This window comes from Nerophis lumbriciformis, linkage group LG20 (genome assembly GCF_033978685.3).
Source record: "Nerophis lumbriciformis linkage group LG20, RoL_Nlum_v2.1, whole genome shotgun sequence".
Classification (NCBI taxonomy): domain Eukaryota; kingdom Metazoa; phylum Chordata; class Actinopteri; order Syngnathiformes; family Syngnathidae; genus Nerophis; species Nerophis lumbriciformis.
The window spans coordinates 8,027,501-8,053,829 of NC_084567.2; the positions used below are offsets into that span (position 1 = coordinate 8,027,501).

A 26,329-nucleotide genomic window follows, 5' to 3' on the forward strand; every position below is an offset into this window, starting at 1 on the left:
GGTTCACATCCTCATGTCACGCACCTGTCTCACGTTTTCACATTTTGCGTCACGCACCTGCTGTCACTAATCATGTCACTATTATTAAGCTCACAGTTGCCAGGCTGTCTTCCTGGCGACATCACTATCTATCTACCCATCCATGCTATTCATGTCCACCTTTGTTATTCATGCTTCATGCCATGCCACGCCACAGTAAGTGTTTTTGTTTCGTGTTCTTAGTTAGTTGCCTTTGTGCTAGTCTTTTGTTTTCATAGCTAAGTTTTTTTGTACTTCCGCCCTTGTGTGCGTCTTTTGTTTGATTCCTTTTTGAGTTAAAACATTAAACATGTATTTACCTTCACGCCATGTCCAGTCCAGCTTGTATTGCATCTCAGGAAAACAAACCCGCCATAGTCCACGTCCTGACAAGGACTCATCTCCCTAAAGTAAGAACAATCATTTTACAAGAATCCTCAGTCCAGATGGTGATCCAGGTAACCCCCAAAATGTAATCACTTTTTGTTAATCTGATTTTTTAAAGTTTCCTCAAAATATTTCCATACATTTTTGATCTATCTTGCTAACTAACAATACATCCAAGTCACAACCCCCTGGTAATCAACGAATTACAGCCCAAAACAGACGATGCAAGTACAAAACCCAAAACCACTGAAGTTGGCACGTTGTTTAATTCGTAAATTAAAAAAAAGAACACAATGATTTCCAAATCATTTTCAACTTCTACTCAATTGAATAGACTGCAAAGACAAGATATTTAATGTTCGAGCTGAGAAACTTTTTTTTTTGTTGTTGCAAATAATCAATTACTTAGAATTTAATGGCAGCAACACATTGCAAAAAAAGTTGGCACAGGGGCATTTTTACCACTGTGTTACATGGCCTTTCCTTTTAACAACACTCAGTAAACATTTGGGAACTGAGGAGACACATTTTTGAAGCTTCTCAGGTGGAATTCTTTCCCATTCTTGCTTGATGTACAGCTTAAGTTGTTCAACAGTCCGGGGTCTCCGTTGTGGTATTTTAGGCTTTATATTGCACCACACATTTTCAATGGGAGACATGTCTGGACTACAAAAAGGCCAGTTTAGTACCCACACTCTGTTACTATGAAGCCACACTGTTGTAACAAGTGGCTTGGCATTGTCTTGCTGAAATAAGCAGGGGCGTCCATGATAACGTTGCTTGGATGGCAACATATGTTGCTCCAAAACCTGTATGTACATTTCAGAGTTAATGGTGCCTTCACAGATGTGTAAGTTACCCATGTCTTGGGCACTAATACACCCCCATACCATCAACAGATGCTGGTTTTTGAAGTTTGCACCTATAACAATCTGCATGGTTCTTTTCCTCGTTGTTCCGGAGGACACAACGTCCACAGTTTCCAAAAACAATTTGAAATGTGGACTCGTCAGACCACAGAACACTTTTCCACTTTGCATCAGTCCATCTTAGATGAGCTCGGGCCCAGCGAAGCCGGCTACGTTTCTGGGTGTTGTTGATAAATGGTTTTGGCTTTGCATAGTAGAGTTTTAACTTGCACTTACAGATGTAGCGACAAACTGTAGTTACTGACAGTGATTTTCTGAAGTGTTTCTGAGCCCATGTGGTGATATTCTTTACACACTGATGTCGCTCTTTGATGCAGTACCACCTGAGGGATCGAAGGTCCGTAATATAATCAGTTAAGTGCAGGGATTTCCCCAGATTCTCTGAACCTTTTGATGATATGACGGACCGTAGATGGTGAAATCCCTAAATTTCTTGCAATAGCTGCTTGAGAAATGTTGTTCTTAAACTGTTCGACAATTTGCTCACGCATTTGTTCACAAAGTGGTGACCCTCGCCCCATCTTTGTTTGTGTTTGGCTGAGCATTTCATGGAAGCTGCTTTTATACCCAATCATGGCACCCACCTGTTCCCAATTAGCCTGTTCACCTGTGGGATGTTCCAAATAAGTGTTTGATGAGCATTCCTCAACATTCTCAGTCTTTTTTGCCGCTTGTGCCAGCTTTTTTGAAACATGTTGCAGGCATCAAATTCCAAATGAGCTAATATTTGCAAAAAATAATAAGTTTACCAGTTCGAACGTTAAGTATCTTGTTTTTGCAGTCTTTTCAATTGAATATAGGTTGAAAAGGATTTGCAAATCATTGTATTCTGTTTTTATTTACCATTTACACAACGTACCAACTTCACTGGTTTTGGGTTTTGTATGCCAATGTTCTTGCGGTACTAAATTTCACGTCATCTCATGTGTGCTGGTAGGACTTCAAAGTTATCAAGTTCAAAGTTATTATCGTTCTTCATAAAAATGATCACATAATTGATAACCACATTTTGATGAACTGATGCTCATTTACTGGAGAAGCAAGCTAGCCAGCAGCAAGAGCTTACCGTATTTTCCACACTATAAGGCGCACTTAAAAACCTCCAATTTTCTCAAAAGCTGACAGTGCGCCTTATAATCCGGTGCGCCTTATACACTGCAAAAAGTTGGTGTTCAAAATCAAGAAGAAAAAAATACAAAAATTAGTGGTATTTTAATTTGAACTAAGCAAAATTATCTGCCAATAGAACAAGAAAATTCGGCTTGTCAAGACTTTCCAAAACAAGTTAAATTAGCTAACCTCAATGAACCCAAAAATACCTTAAAATAAGTATATTCTCACTAATAAGTGCACTTTTCTTGGTAAAAAAAAAAGAGCCATTTTTGCTCAATATGTTGAAAAATATTCTTAAATTAAGTAAATGCTAGTGCCATTATCTTGACATAATGATATGCGCTCGGCATCAGGATTTTTTTACATGCTTGAAGTAAGAATTATTCCTTTAAAAAAGTAGTTTTATATTTGAGTGTAGATGACACAGCTTTGCAACAGTTGATATTCTAGTTTCAAGCATGTTTTACTCAATATAGGTCATCAAATCTCAGCTACAAGCTGTAATATCTTACTGAGATCATTTAGGACCAAAACCCTTAAAACAAGTAAAACACTAACATAAAATCTGCTTAGTGAGAAGAATTATCTTATCAGACAGAAAATAAGCAAATATCACCCTTATTTGAGATATTTCGTCTTACTTAGATTTCACTTTTTGCAGTGTATGTGATATAAATGTTGCACTACATGCATACTTGCCAACCCTCCCGAATCTTCCGGGAGACTCCCGAAATTCAGCGCCTCTCCCGAAAACCTCCCGGGACAAATATTCTCCGGAGCTGGAGGCCACGCCCCCTCCAGCTCCATGCGGACCTGAGTGAGGACAGGGTGACAAGAACTAAATCATCCAAACTAGAGAGATACATTGTATTATGTTTATCTTACCTAAAAATAAATATATTTATTAATTTTTTAAAAAACAACTAAATACATTTTTACTATATTTTGCTAAAAACATCAAAATTAATTGTATTTATATTTGCATTTTTTCTGACTCCTTATTACATCCAGCCATAGAATTATACATTAAAATAAACATATTGGAATTAATTTTAAATGATCATAATATTTCATTTAAAATGACCATATTTAATTATTAAAATAATTGCTTGTTTATCAACAACTTTAGCATTTTATTCATTACATTTTGAAGCTCTCAGAAGCCAAGTTATGTTATATTCCTTAAGATTTATTTATGCAAGTTTGAAGTATCAATTATCTAAACACAGGTTTTGTTTGCATATTTTCAGGATGTAGATTATATATATATATATATATATATATATATATATATATATATATATATATATGAAATACTTGACTTGGTGAATTCTAGCTGTCAATATACTCCTCCCCTCTTAACCACGCCCCCGCCCTCAACCACGCCCCCCCCCCCACCACTCCACCACGCTTTCCGAAATCGGAGGTCTCAAGGTTGGCAAGTATGACTACATGTTATACCTTGCTGTTGTTAAAAGATAAACAAAATACCACATCACTGACTTTACCTTGTGGAAAATAATAAAACAGCTGTTTATTCATTTTGGGAGTGAACGGAATTGTCAGAACGCTGGTTTGTAATCTATTAATAAAGTTTGACAGACCTGATGCTTTTATTTTTATTTTTTTTTCTGTATTGTGTAGTTATAATTATATGCTTTTACTTGTAATTGTATTGAATTGTGGACCCCAGGAAGACTAGTGGGTTGTTGAGGCAACCAGCTAATGGGGATCCTTAATAAAAATCAAATCAAATCAAATCTGACTGTTTTGTTGACATTCCCTTTAGCGCAGCTCCATCTAATGGATGCATAACGTAACCTCAGCCTCTACTGTAGCGTCTATTCTATGCGCCTTATAATGCGGTGCGCCGTATATATGAACAAAGTTTTAAAATAGGCCATTCATTGAAGGTGCGCCTTATAACCCGGTGCGCCTTATAGTGCGGAAAATACGGTATAGTGCTGCTAATCACTGTCTAGCATCTAATGCCCATAATGCCACATATCGCTATCTTAATTGCGAACATGAATACAAGACACATGAACGTCTTTTCCCATTACAGCCATAACCCAATTTGAACTTAAATAAACACATTACTGTCTGAGCAACAAAGATATTCTCTTTGGACAAAGTGATTTTGTTTTACTTCATTTTTATTTAAATAACAAAACGATACAAAACAACATACAGCAACAACATCACCTTTTAAAACGTCAAAAATGTAATCATCAATTTTGATTGCCAAAAGCACAACATACCCTGATCTGATCGGAAAAATTAAAAATATATTCTACGAATGTTTTGAAATGTGGTCATAGGAAAAAAATATGTTCAGTAGTTGCCAGAGTGTCATTATTATTCAAACAATCAAGCAATAATATTACAATACAGCCACTATACAGTAAAGATAAGTATGAAGATCCATACGTGTCTACATACTATACAATGGGACATCACATAAACCAAAGTAATTCCTTAAAATGAATTAAGATAAACATATTCAATCACTAAAAAAACAAAGATATGGCTCTTCAGAAGCCAGAACAATATTTGATGTTTCTTCAGCAAAGGGAATGAATGACATTGTGGCTTTTTATGCATTTATCTTTTTTGAATTTTTCCAATAGACCTTGGTTTAAAGATTTCAGTAAAGACTTGAGGACTTGAGCAGATTGTGGGCAAACAAGCCTATTCCTAGCAAGAAGTCAAATTAAAGGGGAACATTATCACAATTTCAGAATTGTTAAAACCATTAAAAATCAGTTCCCAGTGGCTTATTATACTTTTCGAAGTTTTTTTTCAACATTTTACCCATCACGCAATATCCCTAAAAAAAGCTTCAAAGTGCCTGATTTTAACCATCGTTATATACACCCGTCCATTTTCCTGTGACGTCACATAGTGACACAAACAAACATGGCGGAAAGAACAGCAAGCTATAGCGACATTAGCTCGGATTCAGACTCGGATTTCAGCGGCTTAAGCAATTCAACAGATTACGAATGTATTGAAATGGGTGGTTGTAGTGTGGAGGCAGGTAGCGAAAACGAAAATGAAGAAGAAACTGAAGCTATTGAGCCATATCGGTGCAAGCGAAAACCGACGAAAACGACACGACAGCCAGCGACACGGGAGAAAGCGAGGACGAATTCGGCGATCGCCTTCTAACCAACGATTGGTATGTGTTTGTTTGGCATTAAAGGAAACTAACAACTATGAACTAGGTTTACAGCATATGAAATACATTTGGCAACAACATGCACTTTGAGAGTGCAGACAGCCCAATTTTCATCAATTAATATATTCTGTAGACATACCCTCATGTCAGCAGGCCAGGGAAGCTAGGGTCGATATTCTTCTCTTGATCATCTTCGGTGGCATAAGGGACGGTGTGAGCCAAGACATCCAGGGGGTTTAGCTCGCTCGTCTGCGGGAACAAACTGCCGCCATTGCTTGCCGTGCTAGCGAGGTCCTTTGTCCCTGAATTGCTCACACACTCCGGCAGATTCAATGGGGGTCTGGCGGCAGATTTCTTTGACTTTATCGTTGGAAATGCATCTGCTTTGAGTGTCGCAGGATATCCACACATTCTTGCCATCTCTGTCGTAGCATAGCTTTCGTCGGTAAAGTGTGCGGAACAAACGTCCAATTTCTTGCCACTTTCGCATCTTTGGGCCACTGGTGCAACTTGAATCCGTCCCTGTTCGTGTTGTTACACCCTCCGACAACACACCGACGAGGCATGATGTCTCCAAGGTACGGAAAACAGTCGAAAAAACGGAAAATAACAGAGCTGATTTGACTCGGGGTTTGAGAAAATGGCGGATTGCTTCCCGATGCGACGTCACATTGTGACGTCATCGCTCCGAGAGCGAATATTAGAAAGGCGTTTAATTCGCCAAAATTCACCCATTTAGAGTTCGGAAATCGGTTAAAAAATATATGGTCTTTTTTCTGCAACATCAAGGTATATATTGACGCTTACACAGGTCTGGTGATAATGTTCCCCTTTAAAGGTGAATGAAAATGTCGCTTGCATGCACTGTTCTTGCCACTGGAAATGGTTCTAATAGGGATTTTTGGAAAAGTTATTCCAGAGTTCGAAGATAGTTCATAATAAAGGGAAAAATTGATAAAACAAACAAAAACAATCCCATCCACTTCAGATTCTTGTCATTAAACCAGGGTTTGCCAGAGTACCTATACTTGTTTTAGAGAGAATGAAGAGGTCCATGGCATATTTAATGCTGTCACTAATATACTGTAGGCCCACGCTGTATTGGCTCCTTGTTCTTTTGAGAGAGTTCTGCTTAATATCTGCCGAGTATGAACACATTCCATCACAATCTGATTTGCCATTGTTCCAAACTTTACGCTTGCCAGAGTTGTTTATTGCTGAAAGATTATAGTTAGCCACAGTAGATGCGACACGGTGGTCAGAGGAGCCAAGAGGAGCACTGAGAGTGACAACATGATTGTCTGGTGAAGTAGTAAGGACGAGATCCAGTTTGGAGCAATTTCCATCCTCCCCAATCCTTGTAAGACCATCAATTAGTTGGTAGGGCTGGACAATTAATCTGATTTTAATCTCGATTTGCATTTCGGAGTATAAGTCGCTCCGGAGTATAAGTCGCACCGGCCGAAAATGCATAATAAAGAAGGAAAAAAACCATATATAGGTCGCACTGGAGTATAAGTCGCATTTTTTGGGGACATTTATTTGATAAAAGCCAACACCAAGAATAGACATTTGAAAGGCAATTTAAAATAAATAAAGAATAGTGAATGTTGCGTTTGGACCAGTTGTTCCTCCCAGGGAATTCAAGTTGCTGGCCACTCCCAGGCTCTTTTATGACACTTAAAGCTGAGTAGAAGAACCACCAGAGACAGAATAGGTATTTTGTCATTTATTTCCAAAGCTTTGGAAATAGAATGAGACCAGTCCAGCATAGAACATTCAATCGCGCAGCTAAGATGGTCTGATCTGAAATATGGAAACCTTCTCTTCTATAAAGTGTCTCTCCCTCCCACCCTCGTTGTCTCTCTTTCCAGCCCAAACACATGCCCATTGTCCTCCTCAGCTGGACACAGGAACAGATAAGGAAAAGGAGTATCTGTCCTCCTTACATTCGTAAAGTGAAGGTTAGCACACAGTTCTTGCAGACAACCAAAAGACCACAATTGGAAGAACACTAGCTGTTTTGTAATATGACTATGAAAATAAAGAAGTAACACTTAAATACGGATATATGTAAATATCTGCCTCCGACATGAACAACAGGCTGAATAAGTGTACGTTATATGAGGCATAAATAACCAACTGAGAACGTGCCTGGTATGTTAACGTAACATATTATGGTAAGAGTCATTCAAATAACTATAACATATAGAACATGCTATACGTTTACCAAACAATCTGTCACTCCTAATCGCTAAACCCCATGAAATCTTATACGTCTAATCTCTTACGTGAATGAGCTAAATAATATAATTTGATATTTTACGGTAATGTGTTAATAATTTCACACATAAGTCGCTCCTGAGTATAAGTCGCCAAACCATGAAAAAAACTGCGACTTATAGTCCGAAAAATACGGTACTTTATAAAAATATAAGCATTGGAGAAAACGATTAATAGACTGCGTAACATGGACGGAAATTCCTGAGCTTGTAACTGTGGAACAGATGAGTGAGCATATTAGTAAATAAAAGAGAAGTTTGGGATCTTAACATCGTTGATACTTCTTGAGACAGCGCTAGTATGCCTAATCAACTATCACTAAACTCAACAAAAAAGTAAGGCCATGTGATTTCCGCGTTCACGTAACCGCAGACGGAATCATAGTCTGCTGTTGAACACAGAACATCACGGAAATTGCATCAAATGTAAGTGTAACGCTGTCATTATGAGGAAAAGGATCATTTGTTTGGGTAAACAATGTGTTTAGTTAATCCTCGAAACACGTCCTGAACTAAACAACACCAACAAAACTATGACGCTAAAGCAAGCAAGAACATTCCATACACCCACAAGACATCTCATCTGCTTGTGTGGTTGTGAACGACATCATCGATGTAAGATCAATGTACAAACAGGACAGCAGTCGAAACTTGACTTTTTTTTTTTAAATTTAAATGTAGTCTTAAGTCATCTCTATATGTCAAGCTCAGAACAACAGCATTAGAGTGTCCGCCCTGAGATCGGTAGGTTGTGAGTTCAAACCCCGGCCGAGTCATACCAAAGACTATAAAAATGGGACCCATTACCTCCCTGCTTGGCACTCATCACCAAGGGTTGGAATTGGGGGTTAAATCACCAAAAATAATTCCAGGGCGTGGCCACCGCTGCTGCTGCTCACTGCTCCCCTCACCTCCCAGGGGGTGATCAAGGGTGATGGGTCAAATGCAGAGAATAATGTTGCCACACCTTGTGTGTGTGTGTGTGACAATCATTGGTACTTTAACTTAACATTTTCCCCCTTCACAGTAACAGCGCTGTGTGCAACATCCGGTTTGACTGCGCTAACAAAATAAAGGTTTGAAGAAATAATGTGCTTAACCTCTTAAGGCCCAAGCTGTTTACATGTTTTTTTTAATTTCTCTTTGCTATTTGGGCTTATTGGACCCTAATTAGAATAAAAACTAAGAATCATCTTTTGATATGATGTACTTAGTCCATAAGTAACAAACGTCATGTTTAGTGACATGCTAATTCTTATTTTTACACATTTTTTTTTTCCAAATTCCATTGTATGTTATACTCTTCTGACACCACCAGATGGCAGTATAAGTGTCCACATACGCGGCCATAAGACCCCAATTCAGTAGTGTACACAAGTTTGGAAATAAGAGCTACAGGGTGCTGTCCACGCATGTGGCCACTAAGCCTTTATGTACTTACTGTTACATGTACTAAATGACTATGCTTTGACTTATAATAATGGTCAAAGATGTATTGCACCAATAAAAGTAAGGATTTTTTTTATTTAATTGACAAACATTTTATTACATTTTATTTATGACACTAAAAGCACACATTCTAAGGTGGTAAAACAAGTTAAAAAAAAGAAACAAAAGAATACTAATATAAAAAAATCCAATAAAATAAAGACAGAATTACACAGTTTTTTGTTTGAAAATCGGAATTTTATTTTTTCATATTGGTTTGATATTTGAATTTATTGTGGTAACTAATAACATTGTTTATTTGTTGGTAATTTATGTCCGCTTGTTCTTGTAAATTAAAGGGGAACATTATCACCAGACCTATGTAAGCGTCAATATATACCTTGATGTTGCAGAAAAAAGACCATATATTTTTTTAACCGATTTCCGAACTCTAAATGGGTGAATTTTGGCGAATTAAACGCCTTTCTATTATTCGCTCTCGGAGCGATGACGTCACAACCTGACGTCACATTGGGAAGCAATCCGCCATTTTCTCACTTTCGTCGGTGTGTTGTCGGAGGGTGTAACAACACGAACAGGGACGGATTCAAGTTGCACCAGTGGCCCAAAGATGCGAAAGTGGCAAGAAATTGGACGTTTGTTCCGCACACTTTACCGACGAAAGCTACGCTACGACAGAGATGGCAAGAATGTGTGGATATCCTGCGACACTCAAAGCAGATGCTGACATCAACTCCAAAACTGGACAGATCAGCTTTCAGGAAAAGAGAGCAGATGAGGGTATGTCTACAGAATATATTGATTGATGAAAACTTTATTCGTTACTCGCGGTTTTACGTAAATTACTATACGTCACAGGAAAATGGACGGGTGTATATAACGATGGTTAAAATCAGGCACTTTGAAGCTTTTTTTAGGGATATTGCGTGATAGGTAAAAAAAATTTTTAAAACTTCGAAAAATAAAATAAGCCACTGGGAACTGATTTTTAATGGTTTTAACTCTTCTGAAATTGTGATAATGTTCCCCTTTAAATTTAAAGTTGAGTTTTGGTGGTACAATAAATACTTGTGTTTTCAAATTATGGAATAATGGTGTTATGAATTGTGATTTTAAAATCAATCGAGATTATTATTTTTTGCCATAATTGTCCAGCCCTGCTAGTTAGTGGAGGCTGTTAAGTATAGGCAGCTCATGAGCACATTACATTCCCCAGGAGCGTCAGTCTTTTTACTTCCCAGTCAGTCTTAATGATGGCCATTGAGATCCCCAAGAACAATCATTTCAGATTTTGGATGGAGTTCTTGGATATGTCAATATGCTCAAATATTACATTGTAAACTTAGTCATCTGATGTTGGTCTGTCGACTCAAAACAAACCTGAAAGGTGTCCTTTAAGGTAGATGTATCCATGTTATTAGTGTTCAAAGTCAGACATTCTGGAGGCCAGGAAAGCATCACTGAAGAAGACTACAATCTCTCCCAAGCTAGACCCATTAGTTCCGTCTCATCTGAAGAAGGGGTAACCAAGCACTACAAGCATTATATTGCTTACAATTCAGTAAAGTCTCAGAAACACAACAGACATGGGGTCATGAGGGTGTAAAATGATAATTCCAATTTGTATGAAGACCTCGAATATTTGTGAAAGAAGCAGTGAACTTATTTTGAGGAGGCCCTGAGTTTGGCTGGGTGTTGCCACATATAGCCAACATACCACAAACTAAACAGCTGATTGTTTATTCTCCCGTGTGTGTTGTTATGTGTTTTAGTGCGTCTGCATTACGATGGAATCTTTGATCACAAACGGAACAACTAAATGGTTTTTCTCCAGTGTGCTTCATTGTGTGTTGAATAAAACCTAATCTGGACACCAAGGTTTTACCACAAACTGTACAATCAAATTTTGTTTGTCCGGTGTGTCTTTTCATGTGTTCAGTCAAGTGGCACTTTTGAGAAAAGCGTTTACCACAAACTGAACAATTAAAAGGTTTTTGTCCCGTATGTGTCATCATGTGTTGGGTCAAACTTTGCTTGGAAAAAAAACTTTTACCACACAATCTACAGTCAAATTTCTTTTGTCCTGTGTGTCTATTCGTGTGTTCAGTCAAGTGGGTGCTTTGAGAAAAGCTTTTACCACAAACTGAGCAACTATAGGGTTTTTCTCCGGTATGTGTTTTAATGTGTTCAGTCAAATTACTCTTTTGACCAAAGCTTTTACCACAGACTGAACAACGAAACGGTTTATGTCCAGTGTGTATTTGTACATGTTTAGTCAAATAGCACTTTTTGGTAAAGTTTTTAGCACAAGCTGAGCAATTAAATGGTTTTTCTCCTGTATGTATTCTCATGTGTTGCGTCAAATTGCTCTTTCTAGTAAAGATTTTTGCACAAATTGAGCAGCTCAAATGTTTTTTCTCTCTGTTCTTTTTAGAGCCTTCTGAGCGTTTGTTGTCAGTGCGAGTCCTCACATCACCTTCGCAGTCTGTTTCGCTGCTCAAAGGTACTTCAACCTCGTCTTCGACCTCACTATCTGATAGTGGAGCTAAGAGGTTGTCTAGTTGTGGTTTCTCTTCATCTTCTTCAATCTTCACAGAGACAACGGTCAGTGGGAACTCGGTGAGATCAGCCTCCTGTGGTCCTAGAAGACACTCTCCCCCCTGAGTGATCCAGAGTTCCTCCTCTTCCTTTTTAATGTAGGGTGGCTGTGGAGTCGCCTGCTTCAAAGTGAAGCTCCCCGCATGCCACTGAGGAGCAAGTTCTTCTCGATGACAAATCAGCTGCTGGACGTCTGCGGGACACAAACAACACAAACACTTTAACTTAGACATGATTCATGAGATGTTTACACACTTCCTTCTATGTACTTTTTTGAAACTTTTATTTATTGATTGAAACTTTTATTAGTAGATTGCACAGTTCAGCACATATTCAGTACAATTGACCACTAAATGGTAACACCCCAATAAGTTTTTCAACTTGTTTAAGTCAGGGTCCACGTTAATCAATTCATGGTACAAATATATATTATCATCGTAATACAGTCTTTACACAAGTTAATCATCAGAGTATATACATTGAATTATTTACATTATTTACAATCCGGGGGGTGGGATGAGGAGGGTTTGGTTGATAACAGCACTTCTGTCATCAACAGTTGCATCATCAGAGAAACTGTATGTTTGAGTAGTAGAGATGCGTGGATAGGCAATTATTTCATCCGCAACCGCATCACAAAAGTCGTCACCCATCCGCCATCCAACCGAGCTAACATTTTATCAAAACCGCACCCGCCCGCACCCACCCGTTGTTATATATCTAATATAGGCGATGCAAGGCATTAGTGAGGTTATAAAGCTTTTGCCTGTTAAAGAAAGGAGACTGATCCAATGCAGCAGAGACATTCAATGCGTGCCACGCTGTCACGGCCCAGACGCACACCAGTGCGCAATCATCTGGGAGCCGCGCTGAGCGCACCTCCAAGCGCGCTCGCGCCACTCAAACTGCTGCAGGCAGCTGCGTTCTATCTTGTTTTAACATCCTGTGGCACTCTTCTGGGATCACGGCGGACGAAACTGCTCATGCTCAGGGTGTTTGTGGAGGTTCGGGGTTTTGCACAAATGTGATGCACCATGTTAGATGTCCCGGTTTTGTGACTGTCGTAGACATAAACAGCGTCGCGCGCAGCTCTTGCAAATCACGTAGCCAGCATTACTATCATCCTGATTTACAACCTCATAAAAACGAGTCCACGCTGAACTTTTCTGGCCTTTTTTCCCCTGGTCTTTAGTATTCCCTTTTTTAGTTTGTCGCGTACCACGTTTGCTGCCGGCGTTGCCATCTTTTTTTTTTTTCTTCTTCTGTTGTGGCATATGCTGCAGGTGCCTGCTCGTTTTTCGTATGTGGGTAACAACATTTAACTATGTATATATATTTCCAAATTGGTTTAACTGCCACCCGCCTGAATCTATTTAAAATCTAATTTTTTTTAATTTCAACCGCCCGACCCGCGGATAAAATCTAATTTTTTTTTATTTCAACCGCCCGACCCGCGGATAATCCGCGGACTCCGCGGTTGTGTCCGCAAACCGCGCATCTCTAGTGAGTAGTGTTTCATGGCCATTCATTTACTGCCCTACCAGAATGATGGATCAATTCTTACTAGAGATGTCCGATATTATCGGCCGATAAATGCGTTAAAATGTAATATCGGAAATGATCAGTATCGCTGTTTTTATTATTATCGGTATTGGTATCGTTTTTTTCTTTTTTTTCTTAAATCAACATAAAAAACACAAGATACACTTACAATTAGTGCACCAACCCAAAAAACCTCCCTCCCCCATTCACACAAAAGGGTTGTTTCTTTCTGTTATTAATATTGTGGTTCCTACATTATATATCAATATATATCAATACAGTCTGCAAGGGATACAGTCCGTAAGCACACATGATTGTGCGTGCTGCTGGTCCACTAATAGTACTAACCTTTAACAGTTAATTTTACTCATTTTCATTAATTACTAGTTTCTATGTAACTGTTTTTATATTGTTTTACTTTCTTTTTTATTCAAGAAAATGTTTTTAATTTATTTATCTTATTTTATTTTATAAATTAAAAAAAAAAAGTACCTTATCTTCACCATACCTGTAGATGATACCTGTCTATAGGGCTGGGCGATATATCGATATATGCGATATATCGCGGGTTTGTCTCTGTGCGATATAGAAAATGACTATGTCGTGATATTCGAGTATACGTTCTCACGCAGTTGCTTTTAGCTGCTGGCATTACACTACAGGCTCTCCTAGCTCTTTCCTGTGTCTCCTTCTCACAGACAGACAAGCGCACCTTCTTACATACGTCACATATTGTCACGACATACGTCACATACGTATACGCCCTCGCGCAGCAAAGAGGTAGCAGGTTGGGTAACGTTAGCTGTGGTGCTAGCGCAGCCGTGCGAGTGGTAATACGAGAGAGAGAAGGTGTGAATCTGGTAACAAATGAAGGAATAATTAATTTCCAAGAAAAACAGCAGGGGGTCCATCGTCTGCCGGTGGTTTGGCTTCAAGTGGGAATAGAATATGTCGAACAGACAACCGTAATTTGTCAAGTGTGGGGCAAAAGCGTTGCTATAAAAAGTAGCATTACTGCTAATATGTAGCATCATTTGAAAAGTCACCTGCTGGAGAATGAAGAGTGCTTGAAACTCCGCATGTCAACATCTCCGTTCGGTGCCACACGCCCACACCATCAAAATGCCGAGGCAAACATTTCCAGATCAACACCGTATGAAAAAAATAGTGATTTTTTTAGTTGTGATTTCCTTCTCTGCATGAAAGTTTTAAAGTAGCATATATTAATGCAGTATGAAGAAGAATGTTTTAATGTAGACACATAGAATCATCATACTGCTGTGATTATATGCATCAAGTGTTCATTCAAGGCTAAGGCAAAATATCGACATATATATCGTGTATCGCGATATGGCCTTAAAATATCGCGATATTAAAAAAACCTGACTGCTTCTATGTTAGCTACCTCTCTTTGTTTATAATGTTTATTCTGCAGGATCTACTCTCTATTTTATGCTGCCCTTTTTTTTGCTGTAGCTGTTACATATACTGTAATATTGTACATGGTAATTGGGATTTGTTACACCAATTCTGAATCGAATCGCTAAAACAAATCATTATACCCCTATGACTTTGTTACGGTGGGGCTTACTGCAAATCCTTTTCAACTTATATTCAATTGAATAGACTGCAAAGACAAGATATTTAATGTTCAAACTGAGAAACTTTTTTTTTTTTTTCAAATAATCATTACCGTATTTTTCGGAGTATAAGTCGCACCGGAGTATAAGCTGCACCTGCCGAGAATGCATAAAAAGAAGGGAAAAAACATATATAAGTCGCACTGGAACCCGGCCAAACTATGAAAAAAACTGCGACTTATAGTCCAAAAATTCGGTAATTTAGAATTTAATGTCAGAAACACATTGCAAAAAAAGTTGGCACGAGCATTTTACCACTGTGTTACATGGCCTTTCCTTTTAACAACATTCAATAAACGTTTGGGAACTTAGGAGACTAGTTTTTGAAGCTTTTCAGGTGGAATTATTTCCCATTCTTGCATTCTTCTCCCATTGAAGCCTTTGCGATTGAATCAACACTAAATAACATTTCAACCTTCATAAAATATATGGGTCTATATCGCGCTCACTGGCACTAAGCAACTTTGAGAAGGGTGCCAGAAACCCTGCCACACAAACAACTACTAATGTGCTGACTTGCTTTACGGCATCTGTCATTCCTCCCTTTCCCCATTCGTTACAAAGACGCAAGTCAATGCGAACGCCTACGTGCAACTACTGCTATTATGGCAGAAGCTGCAAAACAACCAAAGAAACGAAAAGTTTTATATGAGGATACCCGGATAAAAAAGGACAGTCAAGGATCAACATTGGTCTGGCTTCCACTCGCTGGCGTGAACTCAAAGACAAGGAGGGATTTCCGACTAGTTAGTAAGTAACTTTCAATGCTTGAATCAAAATGATAATGCTAATTTTAGCTTTCGTAAATTACCATGGTAGCAATAGATAGCCACCAGCTTAAAGGGGAACATTATCACCAGACCTATGTAAGCGTCACTATATACCTTGATGCTGCAGACAAAAGACCATATATTTTTTTAACCGATTTCCGAACTCTAAATGGGTGAATTTTGGCGAATTAAACGCCTTTCTAATATTCGCTCTCAGAGCGATGACGTCACAACGTGGCATCACATCGGGAAGCAATCCGCCATTTTCTCAAACACCGAGTCAAATCAGCTCTGTTTTTTTTCGTTTTTTCAACTGTTTTCCGTACCTTGGAGACATCATGCCTCGTCGGTGTGTTGTCGGAGGGTGTAACAACACGAACAGGGACGGATTCAAGTTGCACCAGTGGCCCAAAGATGCGAAAGTGGCAAGAAATTGGACGTTTGTTCCGCACACTTTACCGACGAAAGCTATGCTACGACAGAGATGGCAAGAATGTGTGGATATCCTGCAACATTCAAAGCAGATGCATTTCCAACGATAAAGTCAAAGAAATCTGCCGCCAGACCCCCATTGAATCTGCCGGAGTGTGTGAGTAATTCAGGGACAAAGGACCTCGGTAGCACGGCAAGCAATGGCGGCAGTTTGTTCCCGCAGACGAGCGAGCTAAACCCCCTATCGACCCTAGCTTCCCTGGCCTGTTGACATCAACTCCAAAACTGGACAGATCAGCTTTCAGGAAAAGAGCGCGGATGAGGGTATGTCTACAGAATATATTAATTGATGAAAACTGGGCTGTCTGCACTCTCAAAGTGCATGTTGTTGCCAAATGTATTTCATATGCTGTAAACCTAGTTCATAGTTATTAGTTTCCTTTAATGCCAAACAAACACATACCAATCGTTGGTTAGAAGGCGATCGCCGAATTCGTCCTCGCTTTCTCCCGTGTCGCTGGCTGTCGTGTCGTTTTCGTCGGTTTCGCTTGCATACGGTTCAAACCGATATGGCTCAATAGCTTCAGTTTCTTCTTCAATTTCGTTTTCGCTACCTGCCTCCACACTACAACCATCCGTTTCAATACATGCGTAATCTGTTGAATCGCTTAAGCCGCTGACATCCGAGTCTGAATCCGAGCTAATGTCGCTATAGCTTGCTGTTCTATGCGCCATGTTTGTTTGAGTTGGCTTCACTGTGTGACGTCACAGGAAAATGGACGGGTGTATATAACGATGGTTAAAATCAGGCACTTTGAAGCTTTTTTTAGGGATATTGCGTGATGGGTAAAATTTTGAAAAAAACTTCGAAAAATAAAATAAGCCACTGGGAACTGATTTTTAATGGTTTTAACCCTTCTGAAATTGTGATAATGTTCCCCTTTAATGCAGTATGAAGAAGAATGTTTTAAAGTAGACACATAGAATCATCATACTGCTGTGATTATATGCATCAAGTGTTCATTCAAGGCTAAGCAAAATATCGAGATATACATCGTGTATCCCGATGTGGCCTAAAAATATCGAGACATTAAAGAAAGTCCATATCGCCCAGCCCTACTTCAGTGTTTCCCACACATTCATTTATTTGTGGCGGCTCGCCACGAAAGAATTACGTCCGCCACAAACGGATTTTTCGGCTTTTGACTCGCTCGACCGCTCATAAAAGCAATGGGACTGTCTGTGAATGTTGCTTGTAGTTACACCTCCGGTGCAGTAGGTGGCGATAGCCTACTATGCATTGTAACTCCGCCAATAGCACTTAATTCACCTGGTGGGGGGGAAGAAGAAGAAGAAGAAGAAGAAGAAGAAGAAGAAGAAGAAGAAGAAGAAGAAGAAGAAGAAGAAGAAGAAGAAGAAGAAGAAGAAGAAGAAGAAGAAGAAGAAGAAGAAGAAGAAGAAGAAGAAGAAGAAGAAGAAGAAGAAGAAGAAGAAGAAGAAGAAGAAGAAATACTCGCCGGTTACTTTTCATAATGATGGCGCTTCCTACGTTTCTACCTCAAACGTCCAAAAGCTGCTGAAAGCCTTGATCCAGGATGCCATGGGGAAAAAAACTTAAATGGTGCCTTTTGGCGATAGTTAGCAGCTCGGTGGCTCATAGCCGGCTAGCTAACGCTTGCTAGCGTGGTAGCATTGCTTAATTTTTACAGGTGTTATAGGTAGATAGGTTATAGCTGCATCGCTCGCAGCTCGTCATATATTTAACGTTAATCCGCGATTTCACCGAGCGTTTCACCGACGAGCTAACGTGTCCAGGTTATAACCCTGTTGTCAATAAACACACATGGACTGACGCTAAATTGTCCACTGTTCACTGCAGCATGTGAATGCAATGAAAAGAATAAAATCTGAGCCAACCAGCTGTTAAAATGTTGTCCAGGTTAATGTTTTGGCCATTAAAGGCCCTTCATTTCAAGATTTCAACTGCGATCGGGCTTTAAACAGGTGGCTGACCTGTTCAGATGAGTGTAACTGCTACTGGTCAAATAATGTGAAATAGCATTTAATTTTACATGTATGCAATGCCATTTAAATGTAATTATAGATAATAATAATAATAATAATAATAATTACTGTGTAGTGTTGTAAATAGTCAACGGGAAGAATTTTAGTAAGATATAAGCCATGAGCACTACACAGCCAGAAAAAAACCTAGGCAGGACAAGTAAAAATATTGGGGCAAGTAGATTTGAGAAGTCAGGCAAGTAGAAAAAAACCTTAACGTTGAACCCTGCATGTGTTGAGCTGCTGCCACTTAAGGTTAGACGGCACTGTACATAGAGCGCTTCTGCTCGTTAGTAATAAATTCTAATGTTGGATGTTCACTCCTTCACACAGACGAGTATAGAAAATTATTTTCAACGGCCGAAAAGGGCTCGACTTGGAGAGGAGGTAGGCCTACAGTCCGGACCACAGGTGCGACCTGTTCAGCAGCAGCAGGAGGAGGAGGAGGAGGTTGACTGACTGTGGCAGGACACCTCTGCCTCTGTTTCACTTCATGTTGCTGGTAAATAATATGGTTGTAGTAGTAGGCTAAAGTTAAATTATTTAGTATTCACTAATTAAAGGGGCAGAGCTTTAAGAGACATTTTAGCTTTTATATTTTATAAGATATATTTTTTGTAAGAACCACAATTAATAAATATATTTCAGTGAATCACTAATTGTTCAAATCTGTATATAAATATGTACATAAAATGTTGTAATTATATTCCAACTCCGCGTTCTTCTTGGTCATCGGCGCTGCCGCCGCCGCCGCCACCAACACCCCCCCCCCCCGCCCCCCGACCACACCACCACAAATAGATGCCTGTCCTGTGGGAAACACTGTACTTTGTATAGTTCAAGACTTACGGTCAATAGAAAACATCACTGCACATCATAATGGCAGCTACACTTTCCATCCTAAAGATCGAAAAAAATAATTTGGGAATATCCGGCGGGCCAGATTGACAAGCTTAACGGGCCGCATGTGGCCCCCGAGCCTTAATTTGCCCAGGTCTGTTTCAGGGGCTTCGTGAAAAATAGAACAAACACATTCTGAAAATATTACAATGAAAATATAGAAAAAACTACAGGTAGCGGTAAGTAAAGATTAGATCCATGAAGGAAAGAAGAAAGTGAATGAATGTTTATAACTGAATGAATTTACATATGCATAAAAATGTGTTTTCTTTTGTATTATTTTTTTTTAAATGAATTAAGTAACTTTTATGACAACCTTTTTCCAAAACACAATATAGAATGTGAGCTATAACAAGATAATGCATACATTTATCATTTGTTTTCAAAACAGTTACAAAAAAGTGGAACACCAACAATTTACTGTGGGACCCCATTGTTATGGTCCCTGGGACCCCATTTTGAAAATTCCTAGCGCCAACATTGATGGAGTATTGGTGCGTGCAAAACAGCAGCAGGCGGCTGTGGCCTGCGGGCCGGTTATAATACTAATCAAATATCATCCGATAATTCACTCGCGGGCCGGACCTGGTCTTGACTTTGACAAATAGGAGCTAGAGAGATAAGCTAGTTTCTGCGACAGCACAAAACACATTGCGTTTGTAAAGGGACTTCCTAACGGACCGACCCCAGAATGTGAGACTTGGCCCGCACCTCTCATCCTCCCGCACGCTGAGCATCGGCTCCCCACAGGGCTGTGTGCTGAGCCCCCTCCTCTACTGCCTTTACACCCATGACTGCAGTCCGGCCCACAGTGACAACCTTACCGTCAAGTTCGCCGACGATACCACAGTGGTCGGGCTCATCTCCAGGGGTGACGAGGCTGCCTACAGAGAGGAGGTCCTGAAGCTGACGGCCTGGTCTTCGGAGAACAACCTCGCTCTCAACACCAGCAAGACCAGAGAGATCATCGTCGACTTCAGGAGGAGCAGCACCGACCCTGCCCCCCTCTACATCAACGGCGAGCGTGTAGAGAGGGTCCACACCTTCAGGTACCTTGGAGTCCACATCTCTAATGACTTCTCCTGGACAGTCAACACCACATCAATCATCAAGAAGGCTCAGCAGCGGCTACACTTCCTTAGAGTCCTCGGGAAGTACAATCTGAAGCCTGACCTGCTGCTGACCTTCTACCGCTCGTCCATCGAGAGCCTGCTGACCTACTGTATTACGGTATGGTACGGCAGCTGCACTGCAGCAGACAGGGAGAGGCTGCAAAGAGTGGTCAAGACGGCTCAGAAGATCATCGGCCGCCCTCTCCCCTCTCTGACGGACATCTACACCTCCCGCTGCCTCAACAGAGCCAGTGCCATCATCAAGGACAGCACCCACCCTGGCTCTGACCTGTTCCACCTGCTGCCCTCTGGAAAGCGCTACATGTGCATTAAAACCAAAACAAACAGGCTAAAGAACAGCTTCTTCCCCAGGGCCATAACCATCCTGAACGGACTGCCCCATTGTACCTCATAACTGCCTTCTCTTCGGTGCAATAACCCATTCCACCAACCACCCTGTTTTTGTTTTTGTTTTTTTCATGTATATATTCACTTCACACCATATTCATTGCACTTCTACATTTTTTATATTTTTATATATTTGCACATTGTTTTTCTAGCATGCACACATCGCACTGTATGGAATGGCCTCAATCTCGTTACCTTGCGTAATGACAATAAAGCTGATTCTGATTCTGATTCTAATGCACAACACAGTGCGATAGTGAGTTATTGTGCAGAAATATGGGGAAATAACTACAAAAGTACACTTAATTCATCAATGGTGTTACAAAAAAGATCAATTAGAATAATACATAATGTTGGATATAGAGAACATACAAACCCTTTATTTATTGAATCAAAAATACTGAAATTCCACGACATAGTGAATTTGCAAACAGCTTTGCAAACTATAACCTGCTAGCCAAGAATATACAACAATTCTTCTCAACAAAAGAGGAGAAATATAATCTTAGAGAAAAATGTAATTTAAAACATTTGTACGCACGTACAACACTTAAGACCTTCAGTATATCAGTATGTGGATTTAAATTATGGAATGGATTAAGCAAAGAAATCAAACAATGTACTAATATGATCCACTTCAAGAAACTCTTCAAACTTAAAAGTGTTTAGTACAAAGAAGAAGATAAATGTCAGAATAATTGTATCTAAGTTATCACAAAATGTTTTGTTGCCATGAGTTCCCGGCGAGAAGACAAAAGCTGTCTTTGATCCTACCAAGAAGAAGGCTTGTAAAACTCCACTGTGTAGGATGGGAAGCGACATGAAGGTGTTCTGTTTCTTTGATGTATCGTAATCAACAGAAAGATTATGTTTTGACCCGAGAACTACAAAGCGGAGAGAAAGCAGGATCTGCCCAAGTTCCAGGCACCTCTTTTTTTAACTCTTTTACGACCTTTTCTTTGAACTGTTTTGTAATCAACGGCGATGGCTGTTTACGACCCCCGTACCTTTAGAAACAGCTGTTGCCATGTAATCGGGGGAAGTCCAAATAAAAGAGGAGGCGTACAATCTTTCGGCAGAGCGTAATGACACTGTGCAAGGGTACAGATGTACACGTTTCTCCTCGCTGAGCCAAATTGAATTCTGTCTCTGTTTGATTCTTTGCTTCTTGTCTTGTTTAATAGATGTCATCAGTGATTGAACCTGACAATAAACATTCTGAATTTATTTCATCCATCCATTCATTTTCTAGATAATCTTACTCATCTCACCATATGAAATGTAACTTACTTCACCGAGTATTAATTATTTATTTGTATTATGATTACTTATGGCAGGGGTCGGCAACCTTTACCAGTCAAAGAGCCATTTTGACCAGTTTCACAAATTATAGAAAACAATGGGAGCCGCAAAAATGTTTGAAATTTTAAATGAAATAACACTGCATACAAAGTTGTGTGAGGGAGCAGGGTTGGGGTGGGGGCGGGGTTTGGTGGTAGCAGGGGTGTATAATGTAGCCCTGAAGAGTCAGGGCTGCATGGGATTCTGGGTGTTTGTTCTGTTGTGTTTATGTTGTGTTAAGGTGCAGATGTTCTCCCGAAATGTGTTTGTCATTCTTGTTTGGTTTTAGTTCAAAGTGTGGCGCATTATTAGTAAGAGTTAGTAAAAGTTGTTTTATATGGTCATCGTCAGTGTAACCTGTGTGGCTGTTGATCAAGTATGCCTTGCTGTCACGGACGTGTGCAAGTAGAAGATGTATATTGTATGACAAGTGTTGGGCTGGCACGCTGTTAATACAGATTGTAGAGGGCGCCTAATGTTGTAACATCATGGCACGCCCTTATTATAGCTGTAAGGGTGAAAATCGGTGAATATTAATCCCGGGAGTTATCTGCGAGAGGCACTGACATCCGGAAGTCTCACGGGAAAATTGGGAGGTTCAGCAAGTAAGCTGCTGAGCCGCATCAGAGTGATCAAAGAGCCGCATGCGGCTCCGGAGCCGCGGGTTGCCGACCCCTGACTTATGGAGTATATTGTGAATAAATTGAGAACAGGAAGTGGACAAAGGTTTTAGCAACTGTTACGTAAAAGAAAAGGGGTAGGATTAAATGAGCTCTGCTTCTTCCTACTCCTTTTCGAACATGTTGAATAGAGAAACTGGAAATTGTGAAATATCATGTTGTATGCTTGCATGTTTCAAATAAACTCAAACTCAAACTAAATTAAATATGTTATGTGTTTATTTGTGTGTACTCGTTGTGTTCTGCCCTTGAACAAAACAAAGTAAGTTGAGAGTGAGACCCCCGACGCAATTGTTAGGGGGATATGTTTCCAACTAGAAGCATAGGGAGTGTTACTCTCTGTTCACTTCGCTCCATTCGAGGATTTAACACAATTAATTCACCCTGGATTTTTCTTTGCAAATACACGCGCAGACATAATATATTGGATGGGGGTTTCGATAAGAATCAGCACCTCCAAGTCCGAGTCCACGGTTCTCGCCCGGAAAAGGGTGGAGTACCATCTCCGGGTTGGGGAGGAGATCTTGCCCCAAGTGGAGGAGTTCAAGTACCTCCGAGTCTTGTTCACGAGTGAGGGAAGAGTAGATCGTGAGATCGACAGGTGGATCGGTGCGGCGTCTTCAGTAATGCGGACCCTGTATCGATCCGTTGTGGTGAAGAAGGAGCTGAGCCGGAAGGCAAAGCTCTCAATTTACCGGTCGATCTACGTTCCCATTCTCACCTATGGTCATGAGCTTTGGGTTATGACCGAAAGGACAAGATCACGGGTACAAGCGGCCCAAATGAGTTTCCTCCGCCGGGTGGCGGGTCTCTCCCTTAGAGATAGGGTGAGAAGCTCTGCTATCCGGGAGGAGCTCAAAGTAAAGCCGCTGCTCCTCCACATCGAGAGGAGCCAGATGAGGTGGTTCGGGCATCTGGTCAGGATGCCACCCGAACGCCTCCCTAGGGAGGTGTTTAGGGCACGTCCGACCGGTAGGAGGCCACGGGGAAGACCCGGGACACGTTGGGAAGACTTGGTCTCCCGGCTGGCCTGGGAACGCCTCGGGATCAATCAATCAATCAATCAATGTTTACTTATATAGCCCTAAATCACAAGTGTCTCAAAGGGCTGCACAAGCCACAACGACATCCTCGGTTCAGATCTCACATCAGGGCAAGGAAAAACTCAACCAAGTGGGATGACAATGACAAACCTTGGAGAGGACCGCAGATGTGGGCGACCCCCGACGCCCCCTCTCTAGGGCAACCGGTGCAATGGACGTCGAGTGGATCTAGCATAATATTGTGAAAGTCCAGTCCATAGTGGATCTAACATAATATTGTGAAAGTCCAGTCCATAGTGGATCTAACATAATAGTGAGAGTCCAGTCCATAGTGGATCTAACATAATAGTGAGAGTCCAGTCCATAGTGGATCTAACATAATAGTGAGAGTCCAGTCCATAGTGGATCTAACATAATAGTGAGAGTCCAGTCCATAGTGGATCTAACATAATAGTGTGAGAGTCCAGTCCATAGTGGATCTAACATAATATTGTGAAAGTCCAGTCCATAGTGGATCTAACATAATATTGTGAAAGTCCAGTCCATAGTGGATCTAACATAATAGTGAGAGTCCAGTCCATAGTGGATCTAGCATAATATTGTGAAAGTCCAGTCCATAGTGGATCTAACATAATATTGTGAAAGTCCAGTCCATAGTGGATCTAACATAATAGTGAGAGTCCAGTCCCTAGTGGATCTAACATAATAGTGAGAGTCCAGTCCATAGTGGATCTAACATAATAGTGAGAGTCCAGTCCATAGTGGATCTAACATAATAGTGTGAGAGTCCAGTCCATAGTGGATCTAACATAATAGTGAGAGTCCAGTCCATAGTGGATCTAACAAAGTAGTGAGAGTCCAGTCCATAGTGGATCTAACATAATAGTGAGAGTCCAGTCCATAGTGGATCCAACATAATAGTAAGAGTCCAGTCCATAGTGGGGCCAGCAGGAGACCATCACGAGTGGAGACGGGTCAGCAGCGCAGAGATGTACCCAACCGATGTACAGACGAGCGGTCCACTTCATCCGTGGCCACCAAACCTGTGTCCCCCCCTCCACAAAGGAGAAGGGGGTAGAGCAGAAAAGAAACGGCAGATCAACTGGTCTAAAAGGGGTTCTATTTAAAGGCTAGAATATACAAATGAGTTTTAAGATGGGACTTAAATGCTTCTAAATGCCCCCGGGAGGAGCTGGACGAAGTGGCTGGGGAGAGGAAAGTCTGGGCTTCCCTGCTTAGGCTGCTGCCCCCGCGACCCGACCTAGGATAAGCGGAAGAAGATGAATAGATGGACGGATGGATGGATGGGGGTTTCGATGGTCAGGGGAGGTGCCAGCAACGAGACGAAGCGAGAGTGGACGCGCGAGTGTCCGAAACCCACGCTTAGGTTTCGACAGACAACACCCCGACAAGCAGGACAAAATCATTCATGTAGACTAGAAAGGAACCCGCGATCGAGTGCGAGTTTCCTCGCCTGCTTCAGACAAAAGCACTCGGGAGGCCTTCGCTCTTAAAAAGGGGAAGATCGGAACATTCCCGAACACAACCATGGCGCGGCTCTTTGTTTACATTGTTCAACAGTCAGCTAATGTCCTCATCAACGCTCGTGTCAGGACTTGAAGAAGCCTTCATTTCAACTCGCTCACCTTCATCTGCAGTTTTCGTCTTTTTCCCCGTTGGTGATTCTCTTTCATGTTCTCTTTTACCGCACGTCGCCATCTTAGCATAGCAGTAGTCGTCCACCGCGTCTTCAATCTTCACTTCAGGTAGCACTCCATCGCTCCAAACTCAACTTCCGTTTCGCGGGCTTGAGAAAAAAACGAACCTTTGATGTGTCGATTGCGTATTTGCAGTTATATCGCAAGTTGGTTTTTTTAGGTCACAGCAGCTCAGTCCGCCATCTTGCCTTTCTCCAGAAGGGTTTCTCTGTGTTGCTTGTAGTCCGTCACGTGACTTCTTCCCGGAAGTAAAACACGTTGGTGGCAGACCGTACCAAGATGGCTGTTGTGCAACAAAATAGGCTTAAAGGCCTACTGAAATGCAATTTTCTTATTTAAACGGGGATAGTAGGTCCATTCTATGTGTCATACTTGATCATTTCGCGATATTGCCATATTTTTGCTGAAAGGCAAAAGGCTGTCTTTGTTGCACCAAGCAAAGGCTTGGAAAATTCCATTGTGTAGGATGGGAGGAGACGGGAGGGGGTTATCTATTGTGATCCAAGACTTGCCCAAGCTGAATCCAGGACCAGCCCAAGCCCGAGGCATCTTTTCCTTTTGTGTTAATGTGACCAAAAACAATGACTGTTTACATACTCCCCATTCCTTTTGAAACAGATGTTGTTATGTAAACAGGGAAAGTCCAAATAAAAAGAGGTGCTGTACAATATTTCGCCAGAGCGTGGGTGACACTGTAAGGGGTTACAGGTTGACACGTTTCT

The 26,329-nt window shown here is 40.8% G+C and overlaps 1 protein-coding gene across 1 annotated transcript; it reads right to left on the reverse strand.

Annotated features, from left to right (window-relative positions):
• Nucleotides 1–10,034: 10,034 nt before the first annotated feature.
• Nucleotides 10,035–25,809, reverse strand: LOC133619863 (uncharacterized). Its single transcript, XM_072915443.1, has 2 exons — nucleotides 25,536–25,809; nucleotides 10,035–12,150 (listed from the first exon to the last, which is right to left on the reverse strand). The coding sequence occupies exons 1-2, from the start codon at nucleotides 25,606–25,608 to the stop codon at nucleotides 11,099–11,101; spliced, it is 1,125 nt and encodes a 374-aa protein (XP_072771544.1). The 5' UTR covers nucleotides 25,609–25,809; the 3' UTR covers nucleotides 10,035–11,098.
• Between the last annotated feature and the right edge of the window lie 520 nt (nucleotides 25,810–26,329).